The sequence below is a fragment of the Panthera leo genome, chromosome A1 (assembly GCF_018350215.1).
Source record: "Panthera leo isolate Ple1 chromosome A1, P.leo_Ple1_pat1.1, whole genome shotgun sequence".
NCBI classification, from domain to species: Eukaryota; Metazoa; Chordata; class Mammalia; order Carnivora; family Felidae; genus Panthera; species Panthera leo.
In genome coordinates this window covers 50,995,693-51,016,476 of record NC_056679.1, presented here as the reverse complement: position 1 = coordinate 51,016,476, position 20,784 = coordinate 50,995,693, and the positions used below count along the sequence as shown (strand labels likewise).

The 20,784-nt window shown below is 35.9% G+C and overlaps 1 protein-coding gene across 13 annotated transcripts in view; it reads left to right on the top strand.

The window, feature by feature from the left end:
• The window catches only part of MYCBP2 (MYC binding protein 2), a 283,218-nt gene that overhangs the window by 187,444 nt on the left and 74,990 nt on the right, over window positions 1-20,784 (top strand). For all 13 annotated transcript variants that reach the window (XM_042928333.1, XM_042928362.1, XM_042928341.1 and 10 more), the window contains 5 exons: window positions 4,559-4,614; window positions 7,980-8,095; window positions 11,867-11,964; window positions 12,666-12,782; window positions 13,487-13,627. In XM_042928333.1, coding sequence (XP_042784267.1) covers window positions 4,559-4,614; window positions 7,980-8,095; window positions 11,867-11,964; window positions 12,666-12,782; window positions 13,487-13,627 — 528 coding nt within the window. The remainder of the gene's footprint in view (window positions 1-4,558; window positions 4,615-7,979; window positions 8,096-11,866; window positions 11,965-12,665; window positions 12,783-13,486; window positions 13,628-20,784) is intronic.

Here is a 20,784-nt window from a genome sequence, read left to right as displayed (position 1 = left end):
TGTCAGTAGATGCAAAACGTGTAATATTTTTTTTAGGGTGATTTATTTTCTTACAAAGAGGATTTTCATTTATTTTTTGGCAATGTCTAGGGGGATTACCGATAATAGATCAAGTTAATACAATCAGAGATTGAGATGATTGAAAACTGAATTTCATTTGCTGCAAATGTATTTGTCTACTTTCAGTTTCCATTTCTCCTGGAACATAGCCCTTCAGGAATTCAGTTTACTTAGGCCCCCTTTGATTTTTGGGTTCTCTCACATGCCAACCTCATTTCGTTGGGTTTCCTACTTGAGGTTTTCTTGTTCTTTGATGCCCTTAGACAGATATTTTAAATATTTGGTGCAGCTTTTTTAGTTCTCTTTAGGGGTAATGTTAGACTAAATTAGCAAGTTGTGCATTAGTTAAAACAGGAGTTAGGAATTTTGCCAGTAACGGAGACCAGTGGTGAGCCATTGAACCCTTTCAGTTAGAGCAATGTCACGGTTATATTTGTGTTTCATAAAGGTCATGATGGAATATGGAGAATAATTGGACAGATAATCATAAGGCATGGTTAGGTTTGAGTCTCTTTAGGAGACTATTGACGTAATGTGGTATGATGTGCTAATCCCTTGATTTAGTGAGAATAGATTCAAAAGATATTTAGTATCAGTAGGACTTGGTGGCTGAAGGGAATGGAGTAAAGGGAAGGAAGAATTAAAAGATGAAGTTCCAGTTTGACCTTACATAGTAAGATTGATAATGCTGGAGGAGGAGCAGGTTTTGGTTGAGGAAGGTAATAGTTTTGAATGTGCTGGGTTTTGGATAACTCTGAAATATCCATGCAAAGATATGTAAAAGGAAGTTGGTTGTGCAAACCTGAAGTGATTATAGTCTGACCTCAAGAAAAGAACTTAAGAGTAATTAGCACTGATTACTCATGATATTGTAGAAGTAAATGATACCTATCTTCCATGGTGAGTGAAGGGAGAAGTTCCAGGACAGGATCTGGATAAACACCAGTATTGGTGATTCTCAAATTTTGGGGTACATTAGAATCATCTGGAACACTTATTTAAAAAGGAGATTTTCCAGTAATCTGAAGATTTAGATTCAGTAGGTCTAGAGAGAAGCTCAAGAATTTTCATATTAAACAAATATGCAGAGTGATTCAAATCAAAACCTACACTTTTGAGAAACAGTCTGACCTCAAGAAAAGAACTTAAGAGTAATTAGCACTGATTACTCATGATATTGTAGAAGTAAATGATACCTATCTTCCATGGTGAGTGAAGGGAGAAGTTCCAGGACAGGATCTGGATAAACACCAGTATTGGTGATTCTCAAATTTTGGGGTACATTAGAATCATCTGGAACACTTATTTAAAAAGGAGATTTTCCAGTAATCTGAAGATTTAGATTCAGTAGGTCTAGAGAGAAGCTCAAGAATTTTCATATTAAACAAATATGCAGAGTGATTCAAATCAAAACCTACACTTTTGAGAAACATTGATTTACAAGACAGGTTAAAGGGGAAAAAAAGGAAAGAAAAAGAAAAAAAAACCACATTGATAAGAATATTAGCCAAAGAGATAAGACATTAAGCTAGGGCCAGTGTATACTTTTGCCGCTTTTCCTACCACTTTCCTTACGGTAACTCATATAATCCTCACAACAGCCCTATAAATTACTGTTTTTGTTCCCATTTACATGTGTGGAAACTGAAGCACAGAGAGAGATTTAGTAACTTGTTCAAGGTCACACAATTGGCAGTAAGTCCCAATCCATGTTTGATTTTCCTGACTTCTTCCCCCAACTACCTTATGGCATGTCTTGAAAGTAAAGAGCAGTTTGGGAAGAATTGACAGTGTTCTGCTGCAGAAGTGAAGTTTTGAAAAGGATCTAGCAACATTGAATTCATCAATGATCTCGGCAGAGCAGTTTTAGAGGCATGGTAGGTTTGTGAGTTTATAGATGCAGAGGAAGTGAAAGTAAAGACAAACAAGTATAGATCAGGTCTTTCAAGATGTTAGGTTATAAAAAGAAACAGAGGAAATAGAATTGAGTGAAGGCTTTAGAATTTGGGATGAATAGAGAAAGGCTTAGATGTTTTAATGCTGTTGAGAAGACAGTCAAGAGGAAGGAAACCAGGAAGATAGTCCAAGAGAGAAGAAAATAGGGTCTAGAGCTCCAGAGGAGGGGTGGGCCTTAAATAGGAGCATTGCCTCTTGCACCTTACCAGGAGAGGGAAGAGAAAGTAATTTATACAGATGCTAGTTAATTTGTAGGTTGTGTAACCAAAAGAATTATTTAAGATTGTAATTATATGTTGGAGATAGGAGTGATGCATGTTAGGGTCAGGATTTGAAACAAAGAGGGAGAAATGAAATGGTCATTGTGGAGAATAAAAGAGAACTGATAAGGAAAGATTTATCGGCCATCCTTGAAGAATCAGATGAAACTAAAGATCATGTATGAACAATGCAGTGTGTGTCATATGAACATGGATAAGGTAATCAGTTGGATTGATTCCGCATTGAAGTTTTGTCAGGGAGCTCCACAAATGAATAGCGAGAGAAGGGAGTTCAGCAGATAGTGGTTACAGAAAGGACACTGGAACCTAATTTGTTTGGAAAGGAAGATCCAGAGAGAAGGAGTTGGGGTGAGAAGGACTGGTAGTCTAAGAATAGATAAACTAAGGGTCACTGAGGCAGAAACTGTGAGTAGCCATTTTGTTTTGATTCAAAGAACAATTCTATGGAATCTCACAGGTCTATGACATTTGGTGTGAGAGGCTGAAGGAGAGTTGAAGTGAAGTTTGTTGAGGGTGAAGAAACAAGGGAGCTAAAAAGCTGGAGTCTTGGATGAGTTAGTTGTCCACTGACTTAAAGAATTCAAAGATAAACATTCTCATCCATTTTTCATTTTTATTTAAGGGATTTACTTTCTGGTCCCCTTACCTCCCAATCATTCCTTTAGTTTCCTGTGAACATGATTCTATTTGTATAATTTATTTTGAAAGTCCAGTTACCAGAACAAGATTCAGTATTGCAAGACTGTTCTCAGTCGCCTAGGGTTAGAGCATTTATAGAAAATCATTCCCACACTGTCTTTTGGAGACAGCAGTGTGTGTTCCAAGAAAGAGATTTTCTTCTATCAGCCATTCACACACACTGTGTGCCACTCAATAGTCAGCCAAATATTGTGGAGGATGGAGAAATGAAATATGATCTGTTCTTTGATTATTAAATGTAATAATGTGTATTTTGAGGGAAAGTGGTAGAGCAGAAAACATTGTGCTGGGAATCTGGAACCCTGGGTTTTCCTGTTGGACCTAACCGTAAGGGCATATTTTTCATTTGTAACTTTGTAGTAAGTGAAAGCAGCTAGATCTTTTCTAAATCACACTATGAAAACAGAAAGGATGGGATGAAGGATGGAGATTTGTGACTGGTGTGGGTGTGCCTCTCTTTACTGTAAGTACAGTAGAAGTTACAAGTGAATGAACTGTTGCAGAACGTTACCTGAACCTTGAAAGATAATGGTTAATTTGGCAATGTTACAGGGGTACAAAAATACTGGGAATAATGTGACAAGTTTCAGGTACTTACAGCCCATTTTTGTCTTTGCATTTCACGATAATTTCTTCCAGACTTTTGTTATTTTTATTAAGAAACAGATTGTTCTACAGGTCCAGTTGCACCAATCTGTGTATTATGGATTCATATCCCGTTTTGGTTATATCAGTTACAAATCCCCTTCTCCTGTTCTCTCATATCCTTGCCCTTTATTTATAGTGTGTGTTTGGGAGAAAGCTAAAATGTTAATGTACTCAAAAGATAATATCTTTTTTTTTCCCTCTTAATTTGTTGATGGTTTGTTTGTTACATTCAGGTCTTTAACACACCTAGAATTTATTTTTGTAAATGATGTGATGCAGGTAATCGATTTTTTTCTTTTTCTTCTATATGGACAACCAGGTGTCTCAGCACCATTTATTGAATGTTCTATCACTATCTTAAGAATATTTCTTTTTTGGTTAATGTTTTTATTTTATTTTTGAAAGAGAGAGACAGAGACAGAGAACAAGTGGGGGAGGGGCAGAGAGAGACAGAATCTGAAGCAGGCTCCAGGCTTCCAGCTGTCAGCACAGAGCCCGACCCAGGGCTCAAACTCACGGGCTGCGAGATCATGACCTGAGGCCTAAATCAGATGCCCAGTGACTGAGCCACCCAGGCACCCCAAGAATGTTTCTAATGAAGGGAGCCTGTGATGGCTTAGTTGGTTAAGTGTCCAACTCTTGATTTCAGCTCAGCTCATAATCTCACAGTGGTGAGATTGAGCCCTGTGTTGGGTTCTGGGCTGACAGTGCAAAGTCTGCTTGGGATTCTGTCTCCACCCCTCCCCCACATGCGCATGTGCATGTTCGTTCTCTCTCTCTCTCTCTCTCTCTCTCTCTCTCTCTCCCTCTCTCAAAATAAATAAACTTTTTTTTTTAAAGAATATTTCTAATGCGTTATTGGTCTTGATGGATTTATTTACCTCCCTGGATTCTTATTGGTCTCTTTCTTAAAGGTTTATGAAAATTACTCATTTGAAGAACTGCGTTTTGCATCACCAACTCCTAAAAGGTAAGGATCATTTTTGTAACACATAGCCAAGATGTATATTGTCAACTGCTTGCAACTAAAATCATCCTGCATTCCAACTTTATTTTCCATAATAGATATTTTATATCATTTTTAAATTTCCAGTAGATTTACCCCAGATTTTATAATGTGTAGATTTGCAAATAGAATGTATTTATCTCCAGTTATAATACTGCCAATATGGTAAATAATAGTAAGGTATTACAGAAAGAATAATTAGTATCTAAAAAGATATATATTGGCTTGTTTAGAGTTGGTTAGTTTGTTTTTCCATTTTTTTTTCTTCTCTCCTTCACCTAATGAGTCACAGAGCAATTTCAGTGTATGTTGTAGTTGTATTTTCAGTTATGAGGTCTTAATTTTTCAGCCTCTGAGTAATTTTAACTCCATATTTAAGCAGATTTTTTGACTTGCTGTTTTATTTGCTTGTTAGAAGTACTTTTTAAAATGGATGCCTTGAAAGAATTATTAGATAGGTTGTACCATAAAACTTAGAAAAAGCTCCAAGGTGAACCTGAAAAAAATACTTATATGTTTCTATTATATCACGTATCACATGACTTATAAGAAATTAACAGGTTACTATGACTTTATTCTAATATGTATTAAAAATAGTTTTAATGCACAATCTAGAAAGTTTTCTATAAAAATAGCCAAGTTTTGAGAACATATCTTGGTCTAGAAAAAGGAAAGTAGCATTTTGTCTTTGGCTTAATTTTACTTACAAAATGTCCATATAGTGAAAGCAGGTGATTTTTATAAAATAAATATGAGCTGTATAGATTTACTGCATGTTAAATAAGAAAAAACTGGCCATTTGCCAATAAATAGGTTTTCACATACATTTGACATTTTAAACCTAACTAAAATAGTCTCCTGTCTAAGTCAATGAATTATTTATTCAGCAATATTGTTAAGCATCCACTTCGTGAAAGGCACTGATAACAGGCTCTGGGATACTTTTATGAACAAAATAGACAAGGTACTCGTTCTTATTACATTTATATTCCTGTGGAGAAACAAACTATAAATAAGTAAACAAAATAGGAATAATAAGTAAAGTTATTTGATGGAGAGTGATGGGGATGGGACAGGGCACCAGAAGTATTAGGTGACAGCAAAGGCCTATTTGAGGAGGTGGTTTTTGATTGCAGAGCTGGATGGTAGTTGGCCATGTTAAGATTTGGAGGAAGTTCATTCTAGGTAGAGGAAATCGAGGATGGACAGATCTGGATGTGTTTGAGGAACGGAAGGAGAGTGGAGCAGGAGAATAGTGAGCAAGAAGAAAAATGGTTGAGGATGAGGTCAGAGAGCTAGGTGATGGCCTTGTTATATAGGGACTGGTAGCCTGTGTTAAAGAGTTTTACTTTTCTTCTGTGTGGATTAATTTGGTGGGTTTTAAGGAGGAGAATGAGACACTGTGATTTTTAGTTTTTAAAAGATCATTCTGGTTACTCTTTGGAGAATGAATTACAGGGGAGCAGGAGTGGGAACAGAGAGATGAGTTAGACACTGTTAGGTGGCTTGGACTAGGGGTGGGTGGGAGTTAGAAGTGGAAATGAAGAGTGGATGGATTTGGGATATACTTAGAAGATGAAGCCAATAGCCTTGCTGTCAGAAAGGAAATAGGAAGTGAAAGAAAGAGAAGATCCAGAGTGATTATAGATTTCTTCAGCTTCAGCAGTAGTATAGAATATATAGCAGTATAGCAGTATGGGAGCTGTCCGACTTTGGCCTGCAGACTGTATTAGGCCTGTTTTTGTAAAGAAAGTTAGGTTAGAACATAGTCTTACTCATTAGCTTATATACTGTCTTTGGCTGCTTTTCACGCTACAGTGGTGGAGTTAAATAGTGTGACAAAGACTGTTTGGCACAATAGACTAAAATATTACAGAAAATGTTACTGATCTCTGGTATAGAGTATCATGATTTTTATGAAGACCAAAGAGTCCGAAATGAGCAGGTGTTTTTTTGCTCTCTTTTGTTGGGTGCTGCGCGAGTAAGAAATAAGAGTTCTTTGGATATGTTAAAGTTGAGATGCCAAGATGCCTCCTGGTTATCTAAGTGGAGATATTTCAGTTTGAAATTCAGAGGAGAAATAAAATTCGGAGTCATCTATATTGAGATGGTGTTTAAAGCTGAGGACTGGGGGCGCCTGGGTGGCTCAGTCGGTTAAGCGTCCGACTTCAGCTCAGGTCACGATCTCACGGTCCGGGAGTTCGAGCCCCACGTCGGGCTCTGGGCTGATGGCTCAGAGCCTGGAGCCTGATTCCGATTCTGTGTCTCCCTCTCTCTCTGCCCCTCCCCCGTTCATGCTCTGTCTCTCTCTGTCTCAAAAATAAATAAACGTTAAAAATAAAAATTCAAAAATATATATAAAATAAAGCTGAGGACTGGATGAATGGTCAACTAGAAAGATGCTATTGAAAGAAAAAAAGAACTAGACCCAAATCCTTGGACATTCCTTAAGTTAAAAGCGGTGGTCAGAAGTGAGAGAGCCAGCAAAACACTAAGAAACAGTGGCCAGTGAGGGGAATGTTGTGGAAGCAAAACGAATATATTTCAAGAAAGTAGGAGATTTCAGCTCTCAAATGCTACTGAGAGATTGCTGAGGATAAAGAAACGACCGTTAGATTTGGGGTCATTGATGACTGACATGAGCAGTTGCAATGAAGTGGTGAGAACAAAGGCCTAATCAGGATAAGTTGTGGGAGAGAATTGGAAATGAGAAAATGGAGAGGGTGATTGTAGACAGTTCTTTAGATGAGTTTGAAATAAATGGGAAAAGGGACATGAGACCTTATTAGGTCCCATATATCAAGGGATGTTTAAGGTAGTGTTTAAGATGGAAGATTCTGAAGTTTGTATAGAAATGAGATGGAAATAGAAATGATTCAGGAAAGTGGGAGAAATTGATGATGAGTGAGAGAGAGAAAGGTAATTATAGCGTGGAAGTGTTGATGGAAGGAGATTCATAGCACAAATGAAGGGGTGGCTTCGAACAAAACCTAGGGCACTTCTTGCATTATAACAGGAGAGAAGATAGAGAAATAGAAAGTAGGTTTATTAATCTGAATGCAACTTTGGAGTTGTATCTAACTGCTTCTGTTTCTCAGTGAAAAATGATAAGGTCATGATCATCTGAGAGGAAGGAAGAAGGGTGATGAAGGCTTGAGGAGAGAAAGAAAAAATGAAATTCAGTCATTTTGGAGGGTAGGAAAACATACTATCGCAGGGCAATAGGATTGACATTCATTGTAAATAATACCATTAGAAATTACGTTAATGATGTTGTCAGCTGTTTAACCAGAAGTAAATTTTCCAATATCCATCTTATTTCTTTTCAGACCCAGTGAGAATATGCTGATCCGTGTCAATAACGATGGCACTTATTGTGCAAATTGGACTCCAGGGGCTATTGGACTCTACACTATTCATGTGACCATTGATGGCATTGAAATAGGTATTCTTTTTTTTTTTTTAAGTTATGGTTACTTACTGCAAACAACTAGACAGAATTGTCTTTCTAATTTTCTCCTTAACTTGTATCATAGATATGGACAGTTTTCATTACTTATTTGGGGCTTCATTTCCTCATTTACGATGAGTACTTAATTAGTACCTTCATAACATTTCAAAATTTTCTAATAATTTATAGTATCATTATAGCTCTCATGACTCCCCCCTCCATTCTCTAATGTGATTGGTCAGTTATAATCTTTGTGATGCTAAATTTATAACCATGTGAATACCTCATCTCCCCGTCATGGTCTGTCTGTCTTCCTTTCCTGGCTTAGAGCAGAAACCATCTCATTCATCCTTGTGTCTCCCAATCTAGTTCAGTGCCTGGCACACAGTGGCTGCTCAATAAATATTTGTTGAATGGATGAATTTTCTTTATCCACCACTAACTTTGAAAAGTATATTTCTTTTCCTTTCAGCATTAATCATTTACTTTTCTTTATTTTTAAACTATTCGTATAATAGGACAACAGCAAAACAAGAAAGCTCTAATAAATGTTTATCAATGTGAATTCCTTATAACACTCTTTCCTGATGTTTTTCAAGAAAAAGGGCTTCTGGGGCTCCTGGGTGGTTCAGTCTTTTAAGCCTCTGACTTCAGCTCAGGTCATGATCTCACAGTTTGTGAGTTCGAGCCCTGCATCAGGCTCCACGCTGGTAGTGTAGGGCCTGCTTGGGATTCTGTCTCCGTCTCTGTCTCTCTCTGCTCCTACCCTACTTGCTCGCTCGCATGCACTCTCTCTCCCTTTCTCTCTCTCAGAATTAAATTTAAAAAAAAAAAAAAAAAAGTAAAAGGGCTTCTATAATGAGGTAGATTTAGAAAACCTAAAACTCTCATCTTAGATATTCATACAATTCACACATAATCCACATTAACAGGGATTCTGAAGTGCCCTGAAATTAACAATCTTGTCTAACTTTGTTTAACCCTTTTCCTGAGACCCTTTGCATGTAAGGAAGAGGGAGTCAAGGTAGAGATAAAAGCAATTACTGATTAACATTCCACCAAAATACCCTTGGGGAACTCTGGTTTAAGTAGTTTGTTTTTATAGTGAAGGTAAAGAGATACGTTATGTTGATATAACTGTGTAGAATATATATTAATGTAACTATATGGAATCAGATATATCAAATTCACCTGTACTGTTCCAGAGACCTTTATCTTCAGTGTTTGCTGCACTCTCCTTTATTTCAACATATCCATAAAGCTTTTAGTTCGGCAAACTTTAGTTGATTCTAAGCAAAACATTGTTCTAGGTAAGACCATTCCTAGTGAGGCTTAACAACTTACTGATGATTGCAAGATAGAATGGGCAAACAAAATCAGATGAAGTAGAATATAAGTAGTGACATGTGAGAGGTACAAATTACAAGAATTCAAAAGTGAAGGGAGTCAAGAGTGTCTTCAGTAAGGGTGGGGTGAAGAAAGCTGATTCACAGTAGATAAGAAAAATCCACTTATATTTGTTTTTTGAAATGAAACTGAAGAAAAATATTCATATTTACTTAGCAGCACCCATTTTCTTTCCTACTTTACAAACTCAGCTCTCTCTCCAAGGTGACCAAACTCAGTAGACTGGGACTTGCTTGACCATAAGCAAGGATAGATAATAATTCACTAGAATAACAGTGATATTAATAACTAGTATTTATCAAGCAGTTAATATATTTCTAGCACTGTTTTATGCACACCTTATGTGTGTGCATATTTTAAATTCTTTCATTCTTACAATACCTCAGGGAGAGAGGTGCTCTTCTCATTCTCGTTTTATAGATGAAAACAGGCACAGAAAGTCAGACAGTTAGCGGCAGATATGGGAACAACCAAGACAGTATAACATGAGAACCCCAGCTATTAACCACCATGCTGTGCCGCCTGCTGGTCAGAATGGTGATTGGTGTAGATGATGAGCGGTACTGATGTTGTAATTTGATATGGTGATCTGGTGCAGTGATCTGATGTTGTAAGATAACACTTAATCTCACAAGGTTTCTTCTTTTCTTTTTATTTTTTTCAGTATCATTTCATATGTTCCAGATAAAGAATAGGAACCCTTTGTCTTTTAATTGAACTTCTGAGAGGCTCATTTGGAATGTTAAGGCCCCTTTTCAAATATTTCCTTTTTTTTTAAGTTTTATTTAAAGTTTTTAAGTTTTATTAACTAACACAGTGTAATTTAGTTTCAGGTGGACTTATCTAGACAACATGCGGTGTTCATCACAAGTGCACTCCTTAATCCCCATCACCTGTTTAACCCATCCTACCCATGTCCCCTCTGAGAAATATCAGTTTGTTCTCTATAGTTAGAATCTGTTTCTTGGGCTGCCTCTCTCTCTCTTTTTTCACTTTGCTCATTTGTTTCACATAAGAGTGAAATCATGTGGTATTTGTCTTTGACTTATTTTACTTCCGTAATACTCTCTAGCTCCATCCATGCTGTTGCAAATGGCAAGATTTCATTCTCTTTTAGAGCTGAGTAATACTCCATTGTGTATGTATGTATGTATGTATATGTATACATGTATACCACGTCTTCTTTATCCATTCATCAATCGATGGACACTTGGCCCATTTCCATAATTTGGCTATTGTAGATAATGCTGCTGTAAACATTGAGGTGCCTGTATCCCTGTGAATTAGAATTTTTTTTATTCTTTGGGTAAATACCTAGTAGTACAATTGTTGGATCGTAGGATAGTTCTATTTTTAACTTTTTGAAGCAGTTCCATACTTTCCTCCAGCCTAGCTGCACCAGTTTGCACTCCCACCAACAGTGTAAGACAGTTCCCTTTCTCCACATCCTCACCAACACCTGTTTTTGTGTTGTTGATTTTTTTTTTTAAGTTTTTATTTGAATTCCAGTTAGTTAACATACAGTGTAATACTAGTTTCAGGTGTACAGTATGGTGATTGAGCACTTCCATACGGCACCCCGTGCTCATCACAACAGGTGCATTCCTTAGTCCCCATCACATATTTAACCAATACTCCTACCCACCTCCCCTCTGGTAACCATCAGTATGATCTCTATAGTTAAGAGTGTTTCTTAGCTTTTGTTTTTTTACCTTTTAAATATCAATCACCTTAAAAAGACAGTATTTTGATACTTATTTTATTTGTTTGAAATTGTCTGTTGGGGGTGCCTGGGTGGCTCAATCAGTTGAGCGTCCGACTCTTGATTTCATCTCAGTTATGATCTCATGGTTTTTAAGATCAGTTCTTGAGATGAAGCCCCTCATCAGGTTCTGTGTTGATGGTATGGAGCCTGCTTGAGATTCTCTCCCTTTCTCTCTGCCCCTCCTGTGTTCTCTCTCTCTCTCTCTCTCTCTCTCTGTCTAAAATAAATAAACTTAAATAAAAATAGTCTGGGGGCACCTGGGTGGCTCAGTCAGTTGAGTGTCTGACTTCAGCTCAGGTCATGATCTCATGGTCTGTGGGTTCGAGCCCCACATTGGGCTCTGTGCTGGCAGCTGACAACCTGGAGCCTGCTTCAGATTCTGTGTCTCCCTTTCTCTCTGCCTCCCCTGCTTGTGCCCTCTCTCCCTCTCTCGCTCTCGCTCTCTCTCTCTCTCTCTCTCTCTCTCAATAATAATAAATAAATAAGCTTAAAAAATTATAAAAACATCGTTTGTGAATGTACACAAGGTTAGGTTTAAGGATCCTCTCTCCCTTGTATTCACAAATATTACAATTATCTTTCTGTTCTTACAGATGCTGGCCTAGAAGTTAAAGTAAAAGACCCCCCAAAAGGGATGATACCACCAGGAACTCAGCTGGTCAAACCAAAGACTGAACCTCAACCAAATAAGGTTAGGATAGAATAAAATTAGAACCTGAATAGATTAGAGAGTGATTTACTAATTTTCTTCATTGATGTTTCAAGGTGGTCATCAAACATCTAATATTTTAGTTGACTTCAGTTTTTGAATATTAAATATCCCTAAATAAATTTGAAGAGTATTTTGTGATAATTCTAATCATTTCTAAATTATAGGACCTGTACTTTAGGCTTCTTTGTATAATGCCATAGTAATTTATAGGCCTTGTGTACTTTCTGTTATTGACAGTATACGATTAACAAAAAGTTTACTGAAATTAAGTGCATAAAGTTTATAAGGAAAGTATCCTATACTGTTAAAAGAAAAAAATAATTTCCTAACATCTAAAAAAGTAAATACAGGGGTTGGGGTAAACTCCTTATTAAAAAGGTAACACTAGCAATAGAATTTGTATCATACCTTTCTAAAAGGAAAACTATGGCTCTTTTCTCTTTTTTATCATATGTCTTCAAAGTTTAGAAAGGAAATTATAAATATGTACGTTTTAATACTTCTAAAATTCTTTCATTATAAATAAGCCAGTGTTAACTTGCACAGAGAAAGCAACTACAAATAATTTTGGAAACTTTCTCTGAATTATAATACTTTCAAACCTGTTTAATTTTCTTAGTACTTATAAGATCTCTGTTCTATGATTTTCTATGTCAAGTGTCTGTCTTTGCCTTTCCCAGGTTCGAAAATTTGTGGCCAAGGACAGTGCAGGACTCCGTATCCGTAGCCACCCTTCCCTTCAGAGTGAGCAGATAGGCATAGTAAAAGTCAATGGAACTATCACTTTCATTGATGAGGTAATTTGTAAAGAAACACTTGGTAATACATTTTGAACAGAAAGTTTTTGCATTGTTTGTATAATAATATTACTAAATTTTCTGTTAGTATGTTTTAATTGGTTTGGATAGCATTTGGAAAGTTGTTTTGCAGATGCATTGAGTGTCAAACATTTTATTTTTCTTTATCAACAAAAAAGTAACTAAAACTATATTTTTAACATGAAAGAAGCTCAGTTAACAAGTAGAACCTGTACAAGTAGTCACTGAGAATGGGTACAGTTTTTCTTAAATATTTTAAGTGTTGTTTTTAAATGTGTTCATCGTATTGCTTTAACTTTGGACAGCATATTTTTCTAGTAATACAACCAAGAAACTTTCGATTATTAAATCATAAATTGAGGGGAGAAAAGAAGTTATGTTCTTTAGAGAGACCAACATTTTATTTTTAAACTATCTTAAAGTGTGATTTCTTTGCGCTTTTACTCATAAGGGACATTGTTTTTACTGTCTCACCATGTGAATTACCACATTGCTTGGCATTCTTTGCTGCTTTTTCCTTGAAGTTTCTCTTTTACTTACCGCCTGCAAAAACTAGATGTTTAATCTTCATGTCCACTATTATTTGCCTGCTTATAAAAACAGCACCTTTGTAGCCCTGTAGCCCTTGCAAGCCTACTAGGACTTACAGGTGGGCATGGCTTGTTGTTGCTTATGTCTTGTAGATCCATAATGATGATGGTGTGTGGCTGAGACTGAATGATGAGACAATAAAGAAGTATGTTCCTAACATGAATGGTTACACTGAAGCCTGGTGCCTGTCCTTTAATCAACACCTTGGCAAGAGTCTTCTGGTCCCTGTTGACGTAAGTAAAAGGTGGTTTTAAAAAGCATAATAGGTACACTCTGTCCTCATTACAGGGCTTTCTTTAATTAAGGCTTTTCAGTTCTGAGGTAAACCACAACTAAATAACTTTTGCTTTGTTAGTGCTTGAATTCCTAAGAGCTTCTGTGTAATGAAGGTGGAGTTTGGCAAAGCTAAGCACTGGTACTTATTATGGTCACAGGCAGGAAGTAGTAAATTAAAACTAGGCCTTTGGAATTCCTTTCAAAGATGTAGGGAATGAGAGTAGTTGTCTGTTATTCACACTGCTGTTTTCAATGAATTCTAAACTAAAAGTTGTGAACTCAGTATTACTATACATTCAAAAAGATGTATAACATTTCTGTTGTATGTTGGCATTTTGTAGTTAGTTCCCTGTGTTTGTCTAAGTTTGACTCTTTTCTTTCTTGGCTTATAATACTATTGTGTAAAAATGAAAAGGAGTTTTAGTCTCTTAGTGGTGTTACAGTGTTCCAACTAGAACTAAAAGCTAAATCCTAACGTCAGAGAATTTATTGAACCTCCGACAAATGCAGTACAGTACTTAGCTAGCACCAGTGTCCGAAAATTGCCATAAACTCATAGCTCTGTTTATAATTAAACAGAAATATATGATTTTTCTTCCTTTTCATCACTATCAAATGTATGCACTCCTTATGACACTGTTCATAAATAGCGCTGGTAAAATTTTATTTAAAAAAAAACCTTAGTATTTTAAACAGTTGAATTTCTTAAAAATCAGCAGCATATAAAGGTAGCTTATTATATCAAATCATTCAATATATTGTTGTTTTCCTCTTTGATAGTCCAGAGTAATGTGCTCTTTCCAAAGGGGCAATTATAGAAGATGATTCTTTGAGGAAAAATATAATTGAATTTCTATTTCTATTTGTTGATTTCATACTTTATATTATTTTATATATGTTTTATAATAGTACAGTGAGGAGAGATATATTTCTGTGTATGTTTTACTAATAATATGTGATAAAATTTAGAGAGTGTTGGAGTACTGTTTTACTAAGGTTAAGCTAAGCAATGACAAATACATAATTAAAATACAAACTTTTGAATAAATAAACCAGATGTTTAATTTTCCTCAGATTTGCATCTACAGTTAAAAATGAAAAGGATTTTGGCTGCTTGACTGGCTTAGTCAATAAAGCATGCGATTCTCAATCTCACTTGTGAGTTTGACCTCCATGTTGGGTGTAGAAATCACTTGAAAATATAATCTTTAAAAAAAAAAAAGTGAAAAGAATTTTGACCCTCTGGAAGAAGGACTAGTATGGAAGAGAAATAATAATTCTTTATCATCTGTGGCCGAAAAGGTAGCCTTAAATGGCTTGAAACCACTATTGTAACCAAATATTCCTCAGGATTATGAAATTTATATTTTAAATGAGGTAACATAATAACCATTTTGTTGTTTTATTGACAGTTTATGTTTAAAATTTTGATTAGTCTAGATTTTGTGTATTTTCAATCCCTGATAAGGCATTATATTAAATTATATTATCTTTACTACCTCCCCCCACTCCAAAATTTTCTTCTTAATTCCTTTGTTCATTTGAGGAGATGCTTTTGGAAGAGAAAGATATTCACACAGATGAAGCAAGACACTAAACAAAGGTAGAAAGGAGGAGCAAGAAATGCCATGTGTTGAAGTTTTAAATCCCATGGTTTCATTTTGGAACAGTGGCGTTCTGTTATTTGATGCTTCTAAATCCCATTCAAGAGACTATTTATTGTTGAGGTCAGAGAGAGAAGGGCAGTAACAAAGTTGAGAAAGAAAGCTAAATGGGTGAACCATACAAATACTTCCTGATGGATTTTCACTGGAATGTGAAAGAGTTGTCCCTGACTTATTTGAAAAAATCTAGAGACAGAATAGTGAAGATCATAAAATGAAATGACTTGTGGTATTTTCTAGCCTTTTTTTATGCTGAAGAATGACATGAGTTCTATCTTAATGTAAATAACTCAGAAAGCCTGGTATCATTGATAAGGCTGAGGTTTTCTAGTTCCTTTATTTTAAGGATGGTGGTGATTTGAAATCCTTATAAATTAAAAGAAAGATGCCAGTAAAAAGGGGTAAATACAGATGTAGATAAGACATTTGAAGACCAAAAAGGAGGAGAAAATGGAATTAAGGGCTCATTTGGAGAGTTGTTTTGTGAGGGAGGGGAGGGCATATGTATGGCAGTAGGTAAGTTTTTAGGGATGGAGTAGGAAAAGGAAGAGGTTGAAGAAGAGCATGATTTTTATAAAAAAGAAGAGAGGAAAGACATCAGTTGAGATTGAAACAAATGAGTTAAGTTAGAGGGTTTAGAAATGCAGTCAAGGTTTAGAATAGCCTTTAAGAGAAACTGATGGATCTGAAGAGAAACTACTTGTTTTTGGATTAGTGGTCCCTAAGAACCCAGAGAGACCACTGGATGTATCCATTCTGGATGCTCTTCCTCACCCATAGCCCTAAGTGTCCAGAATCAAAAGTGCCAAGAAATTAGATTATAGCACTGGCTGGAATTTTGGGCTGCTGTGACAGAAAAAGAGGGACAAGATTTCAGATGCTGATGAAAGAGGCCTTGAGATCACCAACCACAGAATCCAGCCTCCGTTAGAAACGTGAAAGGACAAGTGGAGGTCCAAGGGACTTGGAGGCAGAATAAAATCCTGGAACAATGTAGGAGTGCAGTCTACCTAAAGAACTAGAAGGATAGGCAGTTTGTGTGATAAAGTAGAATATTTAGACTTGATTTCATAGAGCGTTTTACTGAATGATATGGCCCGTTAATGTGGCCATGAGCAGGTAGCTGAAGTAGAGTGGAAGTGACAGTCATTCTAACTGCCTCAGTCTAAGAACTAAAAGTCTCAGCAATTGGGCGATCATCCACATCAAACCAAAGACACAGATGATGGCAACACTGTGACTGGCAAGATTAAAGATGAAAGCGAATTTGTTTACCATTGGGGGAGGGGTCCTCTTAGATACAATACAAAGTCAGGGGACAAATGGCAATAGTTTGATGCTGGCTCCTAGAGAAGCATAGAGTAGTTTTAGTATAAAAATACTAGAAAAGGTAGATGACAGAGGGTTTATATTTTATGTGGTCACCAAAAATGATAGAGGGGATAAAACTAACAGGCCTAGGGCTCCAAACAGACCTGGTATAAAGTTGCTTCAGTGCAGGTGTTAGATGAGGACTCACACAGTCAGCCTGGCATTGGTGAGAACAGGCTCATTTTTCAAGGTTTTGTCTGTAGGGACCGGGGAGGGCCCCTAACATAAGGAATATGTTACTCCGCAGGGCCAAACATTGATAGGGGATGGAAGGAATAAGGATTCTATCTCACCTTCTCAGGGAACAAATAAGCTAAATAAATGTACCTTTCTACCTCTTCATTTGCATCTCTTACTACATTTACTACTGGAAAAAAACACATTCACTTTCCACCCACTCTCCCTTTCTCCTTGAGTCAATTTATGAATAAATCAACTATAATTATGGCTAATAATTGTAAAACAGTCCTCAGTAAAGAGAGACAGAGAATGCAGAGAGATAAAAAATAATATTAGAAATAACCAAGGATGGATGCCACTAACTTAAAAAGATACAAAAATACCAAAAAGTTGCCTTCTGCAGTCTTTACATCTACCTCTTCGAGCTTTTCTAGTTAAAATAATTTTGCATTCACATCGATGTGTGGACCTTATCTGAATCTTGACTCAAACTGTTGGGGATGGTGGGGGTGAGGATTAGAAATTTGAACACTGAGTAAATACTTGATGAACTATTTAAAAAATCACCATAAGTAACCCTATTTAGAATAAGCTTTAGGGGCGCCTGGGTGGCTCAGTCAGTTAAGTGTTTGACTTTGGCTCAGGTCATGATCTTGCGGTTTGTGGGTTCGAGCCCTGTGTTGGGCTCTGTACTCGTGTTATTGCGGACAGGTACTGTAGCTAACTGTTAGCCTGCCTAACAATACTTCATTACTTTGCTAAGAATTGATGGTAACCCTCACTTAGTACAAATGTGACTTTCACTCTGTTTTAGCACTTTAGTAATGCTCTAGTTCAGATAAATAGCATTGACTTTTCATATTATATATAACTATGTATTTTTTAAAATATTTTTTGATCAATGGTAAGATCAGGGATAAATATGAAGAATGCAGACCCTTTTTTGTGAGGTGCTGGTGTTCTGTTAGAACTTTGTGCTCTTAAAACACTGTCCAATTTTACATCTTGGAGTCTTTATGTTGTTTCATTTGTCTAGAATGCTTTCCCTTCCTATTTTTTTCCTATCTTTTTTACTAAATTTTCCTAGTTGACCAAGCTCAAAAATTTCTGTTGACATTTGTCTTCTCTGTACTTGCCAGTAATGCTGTATTTACTAATTTATTGGTTGTTCATTTAAGGACTATTGAGCCCTTATTAACGTACCAAATACTAAGATGGGAAGTAAACATTGAGTGAAGAGGGGGAGGGAAGGGATATGAAATCAATAAGATGGGAGTGCAGTTCTTGCTCTTGGAGTACTCATTGTATAATATGGCAGACATGCCACATTCATATAATTAAGTTGCATTGTAATAAGTTACAGAATGACTTCACCTAGGTGATATGTGAGGAGGGAAAAAGTCTTGAAGAAAGGTTGTCAGGAAAAAGTGACAAAGAATCAAATGTCCAAAGTTATGGAGGCCTGCTGTGTTTGGGAACTGAAAACTAGTTGATAAGGGCTGACAAAGCAAAAGATTGGGGGTAGGAATCACAAAAGTACTGGGGAAATTAGGTTTCCCTCTCTTTTCTCAGGTCGAAGTAGAAGAGCTCTACTTCTTACCCATAATGTTTAGTTTTTCTTTCCTTCAGCCCATTTGTATTTGTGTACCTTTTACTTCTCTTGTTAAGCTCCTTAAGGTTAAGGACTCATTAAGAATCCCTTCTTACTCATATTCTTTTCTTCCAAAATGTTAAATATTATATTTTGCGCACGGTAGGCTTTCAACTTTGTTGAATACTACATTTTAATGCTTGGCATTTGGTATGATGTACTGTTCAGAATAATTCCTATCACCTATATGCTGCTGCTTCTCATTTACTTTTCTCTCATTTAATTTTGTTGTGACCTGTGATGTCATGTATTTTATCATTCTTATTTTTCTAGTGTCAACAGATAGCTACTCTCTCAAAATCACAAGTAGAAAGTCATAGATAAGGAGACATATGGTCACAAAAGGACAAAGTAAATATAGCTATAAAAATCATACCACTTTAGTAGAACTCCCAAATTAAGTAAATGTGAATATTCATAACCTTAATGGTTGAATGAGGATGAGTACCGTGATACATGTTGAAGGTGACGTAGGTCAGTCTGAGAAGACAGAAGGCATAAAATGTTGATTTTTAAATTAAAATTCTAAAGATCTGGAAGCTACAGAATGTAAGCTAATAGAATGTTTCATACATTGGGGAAAATATGACTGCCTGGAATAGACCTTACATTTTTGGGGGAAAACGAGTTTACTTCTAGGATAGGAGATATTAGTGATTTAAAACTTCTAGGCCCAATTCTTTGGATACTTTGTCAAAAATGAGGTCTTCCAACATTGTGAAGGTTGAGTGGTAGAGTGTATATCAAGGAGAGTAAATGATACCTGGATGGAAGTATTCTAAGATATCTTTATAATGACTATATTATCTGAATTCTTGGAGAAACAGCTCATGTGTCCAAACATCTCCAGGCATTTATACAAACCACTTCCTTCCTCCATATGCTGATTGATGTTCACATACAGAAAGTAGGTTGATTTCTCCAAATTTTAGGGACCGGAACATACGGAGGAGAGATGAAGGGAAAATATCTTTTGGTAATCTCTCTGATAGCATTACCTGGGGTAATTGGTAAAATTAGCAAATGTTTCTCACATTTTATGTCCCATTTCATTCTCTTGGGTTACCTGATGATGCCTGGTAGCCACAGCTTTAACATACCCCGAATTGCTTGGTTTTGTTATGTTAATAGATTGGTGTATGTATATGCATAATCTGTTTTTACTATTTAACCTTAGTAAATACTAAGTATTTACTTAATGCACCATTAATAGAATGAAATTAAGGCAATTAAAATAACACTAATTGTTTTTGTGTATGCTGTGTTTAATTTTTCGGAGACATTTTATCTTTTTCTCTTTAAAAATGGCAACTCTTAACTCTGTGCTCATCTAGCACAGTGAAAGAATTATTAAGCATTTTTTTGCGTGAGCATTTGGCATGTTTGGTCATGTATTTTCACAATGAATATTTTTCACTTATTTGATTTTCTGTGCCTTGAAAAATTATCCGCAGTTTGGTGATCATTAATTTAGTTAGGATTTTAGTATGCTTTAATTTTTAATTTTCCTAACAGAACTTTTTTGCCTTTAAAACAGTCTTTGAGTATAAAATGATTTAGATTATTGTAGGGGTGTGTGTGTGTGTGTGTGTGTGTGTGTGTGTGTGTGTGTGTTTGCATATAGTGGTACTCCTATTAATCTATGAAAGCTAATTTATGTATTTTAATAATTAGAAATTGAGACTTTAGAGATATTATTATTTTCATGCATGTTCATGTCTTTAGACTAAACTTGCCTAAATTTTCTAAAGAAAACTGTGCAAGTCTATTTTATGTTTAAACTCCAGCTTTCTATCTGGTGCATTTTTGGTATTTGATAAATGTAATTTTATTTGGATACCGTATTTTAAAAGTAGTAAACTAGTGTTTACTGGAATTTTCTGCAAATTGAGAAAAGCAAACAAGTGTCAAATTTGAATCCACATATAATTAACATGTACAAAAATGATTTGATTGGCAATTTATCACAATGGTTAGCAGTATATCACTTGTTAATTCATGTACTCAGACTCAAAACACTTGTTTGCACATGGAAATAAAAGAGAGGTACAAGCTTCAAATATTGTGAATCACCATATTGCTTCTTTATCACTAACTCCATCTGCCTTGCTTTTCACGATGCTTTTTACATTGCTTTTAATATAGAAAAAATTATGCTAAAAAATAGAAAATGCTAAAAAATATCTCAATATTGTTTTATGTCAAAAGGTCTGCACCACTGTTTTCTGTGAAGGAGAAAAACCTTTGA